This window comes from Styela clava, chromosome 5, assembly GCF_964204865.1.
Source record: "Styela clava chromosome 5, kaStyClav1.hap1.2, whole genome shotgun sequence".
NCBI lineage: Eukaryota > Metazoa > Chordata > Ascidiacea > Stolidobranchia > Styelidae > Styela > Styela clava.
Genome location: NC_135254.1, coordinates 21369405 through 21382014, shown reverse-complemented (window position 1 = coordinate 21382014; position 12610 = coordinate 21369405). Strand labels below are relative to the sequence as shown.

Genomic DNA, 12610 nt, shown 5'->3' with positions numbered 1-12610 from the left:
ATTTAGATTTAGAGGGCCTAGTTCTGCCAGCTTGTCATTCCAGAGTCAACGTCATACTACATATCTAAGACATAGTATGGCGACTTGTGTATTGTGCGTATGTGTGTCATTCGCTACTTGTTAGTAGAACATGACCGGGAAGGCAAGAGAGCAATGCTCAAAGCGAAATGGCGATTTTTACATATCTTATTTCCATTCTTTAACACCGGAACCTGGGGCATGAACGTGCCATAAGCTGATTCTGTCTTGTACTAGTTTTATCGCTATATTTCATGTCTGTTGTCCTACTATACCACAGCAGTCCGAAGCTGCAATTATACTTTCTAGAGGTGCATGTCGCACAACTCGGTCTTAGGCCAGTTTTTTGACGGTACCTTGCAGTATATTATGTAAGGCACTGTAAAAGGTAAGGTAGGCAGACCAGTGAGACCACTGCTTCGCTTCATTCATTTTAGTTGCATGGACTTCAGAAACCCATAACCAGGTTATACACAAAAAGCGATCCAAAATATTGCTTATCCACACAAGAAATACAGCATGCTACTACGCTCCACTACAAATATATTTTTATACGTTACAGAGACCAAAAAACAACAGTAACGGGCTATTGAAATAAGTATGGAAAACAAGCAAATATATATATATATCGGTGGCAAGCACATGCTACTGCTTGCTGGAAAGACAGCTTTACTTCCATTGCAGATTCAGAGGAGTTGGCATCAATAGCAAAGCAACTTTTCAGATGATGGTGCCGATTGCTTACTTGGTCTTTTGAAATTCAAGCGAGAACAACTAGCAGTTCCAGCATTACAATTAAAATCATTTGTCGCGGGTGAAAACTACATGAACTCATCTACCTCTAAACAACATTGAAAATATTATTGTTAGGCTTGACATTCCTTTCACTCAAAATGTTTTTTTGTGTATATGACATATATGATGTATGGTAAGAGTGAATGCCAAATTATTTTCCTGAATGAAAAATAAGTAACATTTACCATCACAAATGGCATAGACTTAATGAAGTTATATCCGGCTTGATTATCAGTAATACCAGTGGATGTTCAGAAATTTACTGATAAGAAATTGAAGCTTAACAGCTATATGTAACAAATACCTAAAAATTATTCAGTTTTCTAAAACAGTATGAAACATATAGTCATAGCTGATATAGTCACCATTTGGTATAAAATTACTGAATAAATTTTATATATGCAAGAGATGAGTGATAGGAGATAAGAGTTTGCAAGAATTAAGATTGCTGGTTAGAAGTCACTGGCTGGAACATTGAAATATATAATTAGTCTAAGACTTGTCCTGGAAGCCATTATGTTTGCAGACTCCTACAGAACCATCAGCCAAATGTGTTTTTATGAAGTATCAGAGTTTCCTCAAATATGAAATGAGAAACGTTGGAGTTAGGCGAACGAATAAATAAAGCAATCAAAAATTTATCACATATTGTAATTTAAATAATTAAACGAGAGCATTTGGTAGTCGCTCGGTACATTGTCGATAACTTTTATATGGATACATAACTGATAAAAAAATATTGTAACACTGCATGTGTGACATTAATGAAACATGCTAAGAATTGTAAAAGTTTAGCTTCCCACCACATGTACTTTACTACCTCCAAATTAATACTTAATTATGATTAAAGGCAACTAACTAATATATATATTGTATTTGCCACCATAAAATCGGTATTGAGCTTTGTAGTGAGTAGTCCTCTGACATACAAGTCAGCAACCAAAATCTATATTTTCGTGTCATTCTCTCACCAAGCAAAGGCAAGACTGTGACATGACAGGAATGATCCATAAATACCACTCCGCTTTGCAAAAAATGCAGCATGTGTTTCTCCAGTCGCCTAAATAGTATTACATATAATATGATCACACCACAGGTGCACGAAATGACGAGTATATAACGAGTATCTTCGACTTCTTCTCTCCATCTGACTTTATGAATATGGATAGTGGAATCTTCATAGAATCTCTATGTATGTGAGTGGAACTTTTCCTTTTAATGATCGTCTTTCCCCCATCACATAATCTTGATGCATACCAGGGACAGCAGTAACTGTAATTACCTAAATAGAAAATAATAAGAAGCTTGAAAAATAACCCATTTTGGTGATTTCCAAATTTTGATGCCGTTAACTATTGATTGAGAGTCAAGTGGGCATGGAAGTAGCAATCTGAACTTTGGGCCGTAATCATAATTAAAAGATTCTGATAATTAAACATACTAATACTTCAACAATACTCAAAGTCACAATACAGAAATTTTATGCTCAAATTAAATGTAAGATATTATTGTGGTTAAATCAACTGGCTGTGATTTTACATTTGAAAGAAATTGAGAGAAATCCATGCAGAGCACAAGGAAATAGATTGTTATCAATGATATACATAGCAAAATAAATTTGAAGCACAAAAAATCATATTCACTATGATAAATCTTGACAGATATCCTGACAACAGAGCAAGTTTCCCTATATTGTAAGTATCTTTTATATATCATATTATGATTGAAATTATAAAAGTTTTTCCCTGTTGCATCTTAAGATTGTTTTTTAATTCTTAATCATGTAATCAATGGCAAATCATTAATTTTAGAATCATATCATTTTATATTTATTCATAAGAATTTGGACGAATCCAATGTACACCAACGTGCCATTTACTAAGGAAAATCATAGAGAATAGGTCATCAATGAACTGCATTATGTGGGTATGTGCAGGAGACGACAATTCCTGTTATTAGGGTGCATAAATTGTCAATTAATGGAACAAGATGTCTGTGATTCCCAGTATATGCTTTAAAAACTATTGAGAGATGGAGAGATAAATTATCAAATGTCATATCATTGATGATCCTAAAGGGGTTTTGAAGTTCGGGCGTCTTGATTCAACATGACTGATTCATACAATACTATTGTTTCAAATTGAAAAAAAAATCCTTCAATATAATAGGCTAATTGTTTTTGGAACAATAGAAAAGAAATGAAACCTGAAATCAAACTTAAAATCACAAATCAGTCCAAAATAGGTATACATTGGCATAGCAAAATGAAAAATAAAATTTTTAACATTCCGAAAAGATGATTGGTAGGACACAACAAAACGACAAAGTTTTGTTATATACTTGAAAATCAATTACCCCATGTCGGAGCTGGTTGAGTGTGGCGTCAGAAAATTTAAAGTAAAATTTTGTTCGGGGATGTGGTCGTATACCTCGTCAGCGAGTAAAGATAGCTCAGTTGTGTCGTTGGCATCATAGTCATAAAGAACTCTCGCTTTTCGTGATCCAATGAAAGGTAAATTCGCATCTCTTGCTGTTATATCATTAACATCAACAGGAGCTGAAGGTTGTAGTGCTCGGTTGAATGAACCTGCACCTGCTGTTGGTGAATCACCTAAGCTGTAAATTGAGAGATTAGAGGTTAAGAGATTAAATTGAGAGGTTTTACTGCTCACATGTAACGGAAACCAACTTCAGACATCCAGTAGGCCTACACATGACAAATTTAGCAAAAAAGGCAAGAGAAGAGAAGCGACTATCGCATAACCTTACAGCAATATATGCATCGGGCAAAATGACAAAAGATTTATTGCAGAGAAGAGTAGAAAAACCTTATGTAATTTTATCTATGTGAGCACTGTTTCAATGAAACTGGTCGTGATAAAATTTAATGCTTAATGAGAGAAAATCGAAGTGTTGACAAAATTATTCATGTATTTTATGAAATAATTGTACTGGTAAGCTGTATTGGTAAAATATTGGGTACTACCGTGGTGTGTACCAGTTTAGGGTTGGGCGTTAGGCTATAATTTCATTCAGATTTTCCTTGTTTTAGGTTTATTACGAGTTCAAGGACTGTCTGTGTTAGCCAAGTGAATATACCCCTGCCCATAGGTTTCAGTCCCTTTACACAACTTGATGTAAAGTAGGTAGGGTTGTCCAAAATCGAATAATTTTTTGATTCGAATCGAATCAAATATTTTCGCCGAATCGAACCGAATATTATTGCGCAATCCTAAATCCGTCTCTATTATACAATAAACGCCTGCCCTTCGATGTTGTGGTGACGTATGTGCAGTTACATCTTACTTACTGCTGGTATTTTGCAATACAATGTTTTCAGATTTATGAAAGGAGATCACACGCTTGTATGAACTGGTCAAAAAATTTTGAGGACTCCAAAATTTGGGTCTCGAAAACTGTTGAGTGTTAAGGGTAAAAATTACAATCTCAATTCTAATGGATTCAGTTTTAATAGGACATGTAAAGCCTGTAGATGCTATTTTAATTCTATTCACTAGGGTTATGTTTTTTTGTGTAATTTTCAGCAAATAATAACAACCATTAATATAGATAAATCTGTTGCTCAAATTCAAAATTGCATTTAACAAATTCGAAGCTAGTTTGATGACTTTAATATTGTTAGTGTAAAACAGCCATCAAAAATCAAGAGTGCAATTATTTGTCTTGGTATATTGATGAATAATACAGTATTGCCATCATAAGAAATTACAAATTCCATTGAAATAAGGTATTGCCATCATAAGGATCCCAAAACACCTGTTTCAGCTTTGAGTTGCCTGTACCAAGTTCCTCCTTGTTCTCGCTCAAAAAAGTCATTACCGATAACTTTTAAGTTATGATGACCATGCATGAAATGGCTAATCATGTGCCACCGGGCGGATATCGGGAAACCAATTAAGCCAGGAGCGAGAGTGGTCTAAACTCGAAGCGCCGCCGCTTGCCCCATAAAAAAAGTCCTGCAAAGGTGGTTTCTGCTTTATGTAGCTAATCTTAGCGATTCGAAAATTAGCCGAAAAACGATTCGAATAATTTGCGATTCGATTTTGAATATTTGGTTCGCTTGGACAGCCCTAAAAGTAGGTGAACAAAATTAGTTACCTCCATATTGGTACACACACTTCTGGAGCGCCAAATATTGAATTCAATTGAATATTCAGCCTTACTGAAATATTTTTCAGTCTATAGTCTTAGTCGAGTTTTTTTTTTCCATCCAGTAAAAAAAATTATCATGCAACATTAAGACGAAAAATATTGAATAAACATTTCACTAGTGAAGGGAAGACGCGGGGAACCAAAGCTGATTATAGAAGATCTTAACTATCATAGCGAGTAGCAACTCGTTGATCAAATATGTAAATATTCACATGATTCAATATATTCAAGCGGCGAGCAGTCTCACCTATTCAATTCAGCTTTGAGTTCCTGCATTACTTGATGACAGGATGCGTGATATTGTGACTGTGCTTCAATAAATTCATTCAAACTTCGAAAGTGGTGTGACTGTAAAAAATAAGAGGTACATTAGTGAATGTATGAATGACAAATAATTTGAATCCATTAAATAATGAAGTGAAAAGAGAAATCCCCATTTACATAATTTTGCAATATTTCATCATACAATTGTTACTTTATTATGCAAACTTGCAATATATAATTTTACAGATAAGAATGGGCAAGTCAGAAAAATTTAATTTCAAGAATACTTATTAAATTGAATCCAGAATATTGAAGCGAAACCCATTCCAATATTATAAACAGTAATCTAGTAAATGGTGGGGACTCTTTCACACATTGTTAGATCCAAAGTTTTATCAAAAAAATTGTAAATGTATCGCTGTCTTTGTATCACTACATGAATGTGACTGTATAACTTCAATATAAAATTTCAGGTCAAGAAAATAATAAATCAATAATATTGTTCTATATGACCGACGACACGCCTTAATCTGAACTGAATAACCTTTCATTATCCATTCATCCGTGATCAATTAGACATAACCACTGCCTATATATAAATGAGAAACTGAATTAGTTTCAACATTCGTTAAATCATTTGTGGGTAATGCATGCTATAAAATTTTCTTTATCAGGTAGAATTTCCAACTTATCGTAGTTTTGAAAAATACAAGGTCACATTTTTCACATGTATATTTGACTGAGCCCAGATATATAAAATGTCATTGTTCAATAAGAAACAGTGAATAAACTGTTTACCCACGAAGTTATGATTTAATAGTTCAGAAAAATATCAGATTATAATTGTGCAGGAAAAATGTTCACTGCTTTGCCTGGCCATTGGCAGAATTGCGACTGCTGACTGGTACAGGCAAGAACATACTAAGGTGAAGATTAAATCAACAGATGCTTGTGATGACATAACCATAAACTGTATAAATGTATCAGCATGGCTGGATCATAACCTTACAAAGTAAAACTGAATCATTATTAAAATAGCTACGTCCTGTCTAAACAATAGGTGACTCATGAATTACGTCATATTGGCTTTTCAGTGTAATTCCGATAGTTTCAACATGACAGAAATCATGTTGTATCTTTAAACAGGTTTATTCAAACCAAGGATTTATATTATTGGGGTATCTGAGATCTGTGAATACAATACTGTCAAATTTATATTAATGCAATTATATGTATTATCAAATAAGAAATTACAAAATTTCTCACAAAACTCTCACATTTCCAAAGGTAGGAAAGGGTAATGAAGATATCAGTGTTATAGTATTGATTTAAGATGCATGCTCTGCTGTGTGCACAGAACCCTATCACATGCCAAAACCATAGTTGCACAGCCCGAATAGTAAACAAGTAAATCTTTTGTATAAATTATTATGTACTGAAGAGAGCATGAATCAGCATACCTGAAACCTTGCATGAGTGATTCAGTTTGTTTTTATATAATACAAAATTTCATCCATACATTTTAGACCAAAAATATTACCAGAGAATTGAAAAAACAAATAGATGTGTTTAATTAAACATTCTTTGTGAGTAGGGTACAACATTTATAAACATTATTAAATTTCTTCTTCAATAACAGCCATGATAGTTAAACTTGAATTAATGAATGGTAGAAGTATTCAGATGTGAGCTTACACTTCTAAGCAAAATTTATAGCTAACAAATCTAAAATCTACATTGAGGCTCAAATATTTGGATGTTTTATTTATGATTTTGTATTATGTCTAAAATTACTCAGCCAAAAGATTGGTTTGAAATATTTAATATAAAGCTAAATATAGCAAAGAAACGAGGATCACACTTCTGTTAAATAGATTGTTTGCATGTGACTGCCAGATGATAGTACTCGTATAAATGCTGGAATGATTTGTTTGGTATTTACATATATCAGGGAATTGCAAAGCTTGATGAATAGATACAAATAATTGCCAATAGATACAAAATTAGTATGTTCTATGTAGCTTTTAGGATATGGTGGACGAAGAAGAATACATCTTGATTTAGTCTGACTGTAACTTGTGTTATTATGTTGGTAACATTTACAATACTTAATAAGTGGAAGTGAATAAGCTCTGAAAAATATTACTTCCATATGGCATATTATATTCTAAACTCCACTTTTAAACACAAAATCAATTTTTCATTATATGGATTGGGCATTCTGAAGTTTCATAATCCGACAAAAGCTATGATTATAACAATAATCTATAATTATTGATATAAGAAAGCATGCTTGTAAATCCCCAGGTATTACATTAGTTTTATAACATGGGCTATATCATCAAATCAAACACATTTCAATTGTTGATGAAATATTCTTTCGCGAAAAACTTAGGAAATTCTGCTATGAAGAGTAAGTGCTTATTAGGCTCATATCTTATCACTACTCATAGCAATACTCATGAGTTTTAAATCCATGTGTAGCGAGTTACACGAGCTTAATGGAAATCAAAAATATACATTTCCTCAATATCTAAAAACATCTTTTTCAAGTTTGTGTTTTGGGTTAATGGCTAAAGCTATTGTCATACGAACTAATGAAAAGGACAGTTAGAATATTTTTTGCAGCAATAAGTTACCAATTTCATGCTTCCATTTCATAAAGATCAAAGTAAATTAAATTGGGCACTTTTACTCAATACTGAAAGTTATAATTAATTTACTTTTGCTAATATTTAGCTAAAAGATATACGGTAATACTTAAAAGGCAATCAGTCAATCAGTCAGGAAGGGTTGTCCAAAATGAATTGAATATTCGAATATCAATATATTCGAATATTTTTTCATCTGATTTTTAGAATAATGGCCACTTTTTGTTGTCAGCAAGATGTTTCATTTTCGAGAGAAATCTTCAAATGATTTTCTGCGCTTTGTCATATGTTGTCATAACAGCAATATAGAATCGGAACTTTGATTGTTGGTTAACTTATGTGCAATCGTGGCGCTTACTGTGGTGATATTCATGCACGGTTGCGCCGTGGAAATCGTTACTATTTTCTTGCAAGGCTTCCACTTAATTTAGCCAGGTTGGAGGAAAATTTTATTCCATTGTTTATTATTATATGAAAATTCTTTCACACTCTATGAAAAGCTTCTATTACTTGATTTTATTTTAGAGTATATTCAATATTTCCTATTTGAAAAAAATGTATTCAAAATAGTGAATTTTTCAGTAGTTGCCATCCCAGTCTCTAGGTAATGATAACTTGTATTTACTATTTATAAACATTTAACATTTCTCCAAAATTCTTACTTACATGAGTGCTGCTTAATCCTTCAAGTAGTAATTTTGTTATTTCATGTTGACGATCAAAATCAGTTTGCGCAAGTCTCAAATCATTTTCGGCCTGAAACATAATGTATTGATTAGATATAACTTGGATAAAAAACATCGAATGTTATTCTACAAATTTTACAGCAAAAATAAATACATCTAGGAGTTCTCCAATTCTTGGTTGAGCATGTCAAATGCAATGAAAAGGTTTGGAAGTGGTAGTATATTACCATATTGCTATAATACTTGGTACAGTAAATCAATCAGTATATCTCCTTGTGGCAATTTTTACAAAGATCCCATCGTTCTTTGTAGCCTCGGACCTTGCCACATGCTCTTTATCTATATTTCTGTAAGCCATTCATAGCTATTCATTTACCTAAATGCAAACTGGGAAAGTGGAAAAATAGCAACAGCTGGTGTTAATCTCATGGGATCACATGATAAGTATTAAGCAAAAATGCCAATAAAATATTATTCAGAATTGATTTTGTGTCGTATCTGACTATTTATGGCGTTATAAAATATAAAGATACCCACCGACTGTCTAGCCTCTAGTGATTTTGCTTTCTTTGCTCTGTTTTTACACGCATCTAAATCAAGTCGCTTTGTTTCAAGCGTCTTGCGTTCTTTTTGTATAGTTTTACAATCGCCTTCAAGAAAATTCGCGAGTGGTTTCAAAAAGTTTACTGCTGATGTATGAACGAGTGTTTTTTCTGATTCTCCTAATTTCATTTGAGTGTTTCCACATTTTATAAGAGACTTCCCTGAATAAATAAGTAAAGCAAAATAATAATGTTAATGAAACTAGCATCAATTATTACCGGAGATATGATCACAAATGACACAATGGGAAAAGAGACATACCGTACCTACAAAAGTGAAAAAATGAATATTGTTTGAATCATTTTCTATAATTACAGTTCATAAAATCTAAACAGATTTTTACCAATATGCACATCATATTTTGATTAGTATAATTACTATTGCATGGCAATATTCCTGGTCCCTGTATTCTTAGAAAGATTATATTACGGCATATAAAATTCTTATCCTGATTAAGAATACGCTACATTGTTTATAGCTACCGGTAACACATATTGGAATTACTTTGGACACTTCTCAGTACAAGTATGCTCTGATAGAGCCAATTACACTATAATTCTTGCTAATTTAGAAAATTCACCTTGGAATAATAATTATGAATTTTCTACTTAAATATTCAATATTTACTGAACTTGAAATAAAAAAATTTTCACTGGAAAAGGGAATTTTACCAATCTGATCTAATCTCCGTTCTATCGAAACTAAGTTTCTTAAAAATATCTGATCGCAATGAGATTGAACTTGTTGCTGGAATAGGAATATGTCACAAACAAGCATGATCTGTTAATAATAAATGCTGACTGTCTATTTGCAAATGCCAAATAGATAACATAACCAAGAACCACTAGTTCTGGTTATTGTATGACATATGTCTGAAAAGTGAGAATAAATCTTACCATAAGCTGTACCAGGACCGAAACTATTCCCTGCTTCAATCATAGTAGCACCTAATATTTCTTGATTTGTTGCACGTTCAGGTGGCCTTCTATCTAATTTTGTGTAAACAAAATCTTCCATACGCATATCTAAAAAATAGAAAATATTTAGCTTTAGTTTTGCTAGATCTTGAGTGATCAGGTATTAGGCAAGAGTAATAACCATATTGAAATTCTAAAAATCCATTGACCTACTTGGATTCGGTTGTAATGATATTTCTGTCTGTGTTTTCAACTTTTCAGTCCAGTTTTTAGTGCGATCATAACGCTCGAGAAGATTTTCAAAATTTGCATCATATTCAGTTTTTTCTGCACTGCCCAGTTTTTCCTCTGTATACTGCAAAAAGGTTGGTTGGAAAAAAAACATACCGTTGATAGAAAAAAGTTCCATATAAACAAAGTCACAGGTCAGCAAGTTCGACAAATTATTAATAGGCCTACAGAGGATAGAGTACAGTAGTATAATAAATTTTGAAATTATACTTCTATTCGAGGAACTTGTCACATCACTAAGCAGTAGTTGTTCATTTTAGCTGGTCCACAATGAAGAGATTGGTAAACATTAGGCCTTCATTCTCAAGAATGAAATCATTTCATAATTATAGAAGCACTGCATCAAAGATTTGTTGAAAAACGTTTAAATTGGTCAAAATAAATTGAATATAAATTTTATTTCTCACCTGCAAAGCTCTAGTAAACAATGTTGAAGCATCAGAGCTCATTTGTCTGACACCAGACATGGAGAATTTTGAACGTATATCCATCCTTATTTCTGAATATAACAAATCTCACCACACAAAATGGCAGAATTGTGTGTATGCAGTAAACACAATTCAGACTATCTCACTATAGGTTCTCTGAATTTTAGCAATAATATGAAATCAAGCAACATTTCCCAATATACAGAATTTTTCCAATGGCAGCATGGACTTTCAGACTTTAGACCACAAAATACGATATATTTTAACCTTTGCCTTAGGAGTTGTTTAAAAATAATAATTTATAAATACATGCGGATTTATAGGTGATAGTGCAGTAGGGTACAGTTGCCCTATTCGGAAATGTCCCGACATTTGGTTCAATAAAACAAACACTTAATTTATAGACTGACGGCATCTGGCATAACGGCACATCGTGGCAGGATTGTCTCGATAAAAATTTCAATCAATTGCAATGTGCATCAGCCAAAAATACCGAAATTGCTTTTTCTGCTAAAAACTCTCGAAACTACAATAAAAAAATTTTATCTGGTAAATCGAATTATTTTTCCGTGGAATCCAATGGTGACTCTTTTAGATGGCGCTTCCTTTTAGTTTATTGCACAGTGCCAATATGGAGGCCCAAACTGGCTCGAAAAAGAAGGGGTTACATTCACTGTTATAATAGATTCCCTTCAATGTAACCCCTGTTACCGGTACCGGTACCGTACCGGTACTATCTATTCTTAGTATCGGAGAACTGCCGTACTGTATAATCGGAAAAGTCTGTACACCCGGAACGTCTGTTAGGGTGAGGTACCGTACCGTACAATATTTAACTTAAAATACATCTCCCTGTTTCCGCACTACCGGTACCGGTACCTATCAGAATATAGATATACGGTACCGGAACCGGTAGCCTAGCGCTTTCAGTAATACATAAATACCGATATCGCTGTATTTTAAGAATTCGTAAATTCTGAAATCTGTAATTGTCGCTATAACTGTAATATCTTCAACAGTGGCGTAGCATCCACCCCCGCAGGCCGCAATCCCCGCGGTCGCGGGAGGGCCCACAGCGCAAAGGGGGGACAGCACTAAAAGGCTGAAGGAAGAAACGGATGAAGTGGAGGGAAAACGGAAGTTGAAGTGTTCCCAAAGGTGAAAAATTAAAAAACACTAAAAGGCTGAACACTAAAAGGAAGAAGTGGATGAAATTTCTCCCGGCGAATAATGAGGTGGTTGAAGTCACTAAAAAGATGAACACTAAAAGGAAGAAGTGGATGAAATTTCTCCCGACGGGTAGTTAGGTGGCTGAAGTCACTAAAAAGCTGAACACTAAAAGGAAGAAGTGGATGAAATTTCTTCCGACGGGTAGTTAGGTGGCTGAAGTCACTACAAAGCTGAACACTAAAAGGAAGAAGTGGATGAAATTTTTTCCGACGAATAATGAGGTGGTTGAAGTCACTAAAAAGCTGAACACTAAAAGGAAGAAGTGGATGAAATTTCTTCCGGCGAATAATGAGGTGGTTGAAGTCACTAAAAAGATGAACACTAAAAGGAAGAAGTGGATGGAATTTCTTCCGACGGGTAGTTAGGTGGCTGAAGTCACTAAAAAGCTGAACACTAAAAGGAAGAAGTGGATAAAATTTCTTCCGACGGGTAGTTAGGTGGCTGAAGTCACTAGAAAGCTGAACACTAAAAGGAAGAAGTGGATGAAATTTTTTCCGACGAATAATGAGGTGGTTGAAGTCACTAAAAAGATGAACACTAAAAGGAAGAAGTGG

The 12610-nt window shown here is 33.7% G+C and overlaps 1 protein-coding gene across 2 annotated transcripts; it reads right to left on the bottom strand.

The window, feature by feature from the left end:
- Positions 1-544: 544 nt before the first annotated feature.
- On the bottom strand, positions 545-11276 carry LOC120344496 (endophilin-B1-like). 2 transcript variants are annotated; one of them, XM_039413742.2, is made up of 8 exons: positions 10806-11276; positions 10321-10462; positions 10087-10215; positions 9125-9351; positions 8568-8657; positions 5234-5334; positions 3169-3429; positions 545-2095 (listed from the first exon to the last, which is right to left on the bottom strand). In XM_039413742.2, the coding sequence occupies exons 1-8, from the start codon at positions 10887-10889 to the stop codon at positions 2092-2094; spliced, it is 1038 nt and encodes a 345-aa protein (XP_039269676.1). In that variant the 5' UTR covers positions 10890-11276; the 3' UTR covers positions 545-2091. The 2 variants fall into 2 exon arrangements, with proteins under 2 accessions (XP_039269676.1, XP_077968825.1); XM_078112699.1 differs by having other exon boundaries at positions 3243-3429; positions 10806-11258.
- Between the last annotated feature and the right edge of the window lie 1334 nt (positions 11277-12610).

What these genes read in the sequence shown, in the direction of transcription:
- LOC120344496 (XM_078112699.1), bottom strand. Translation starts at nt 10,889, where the DNA reads ATGGATATACGTTCAAAATTCTCCATGTCTGGTGTCAGACAAATGAGC. An exon ending in CACTAGAGGCTAGACAGTCG is followed by an intron (nt 8,658 to 9,124) that starts GTGGGTATCTTT and finishes ATTATGTTTCAG; the next exon opens with GCCGAAAATGATTTGAGACT. An exon ending in CTCAAAGCTGAATTGAATAG is followed by an intron (nt 3,430 to 5,233) that starts GTGAGACTGCTC and finishes CTCAATTTACAG; the next exon opens with CTTAGGTGATTCACCAACAG.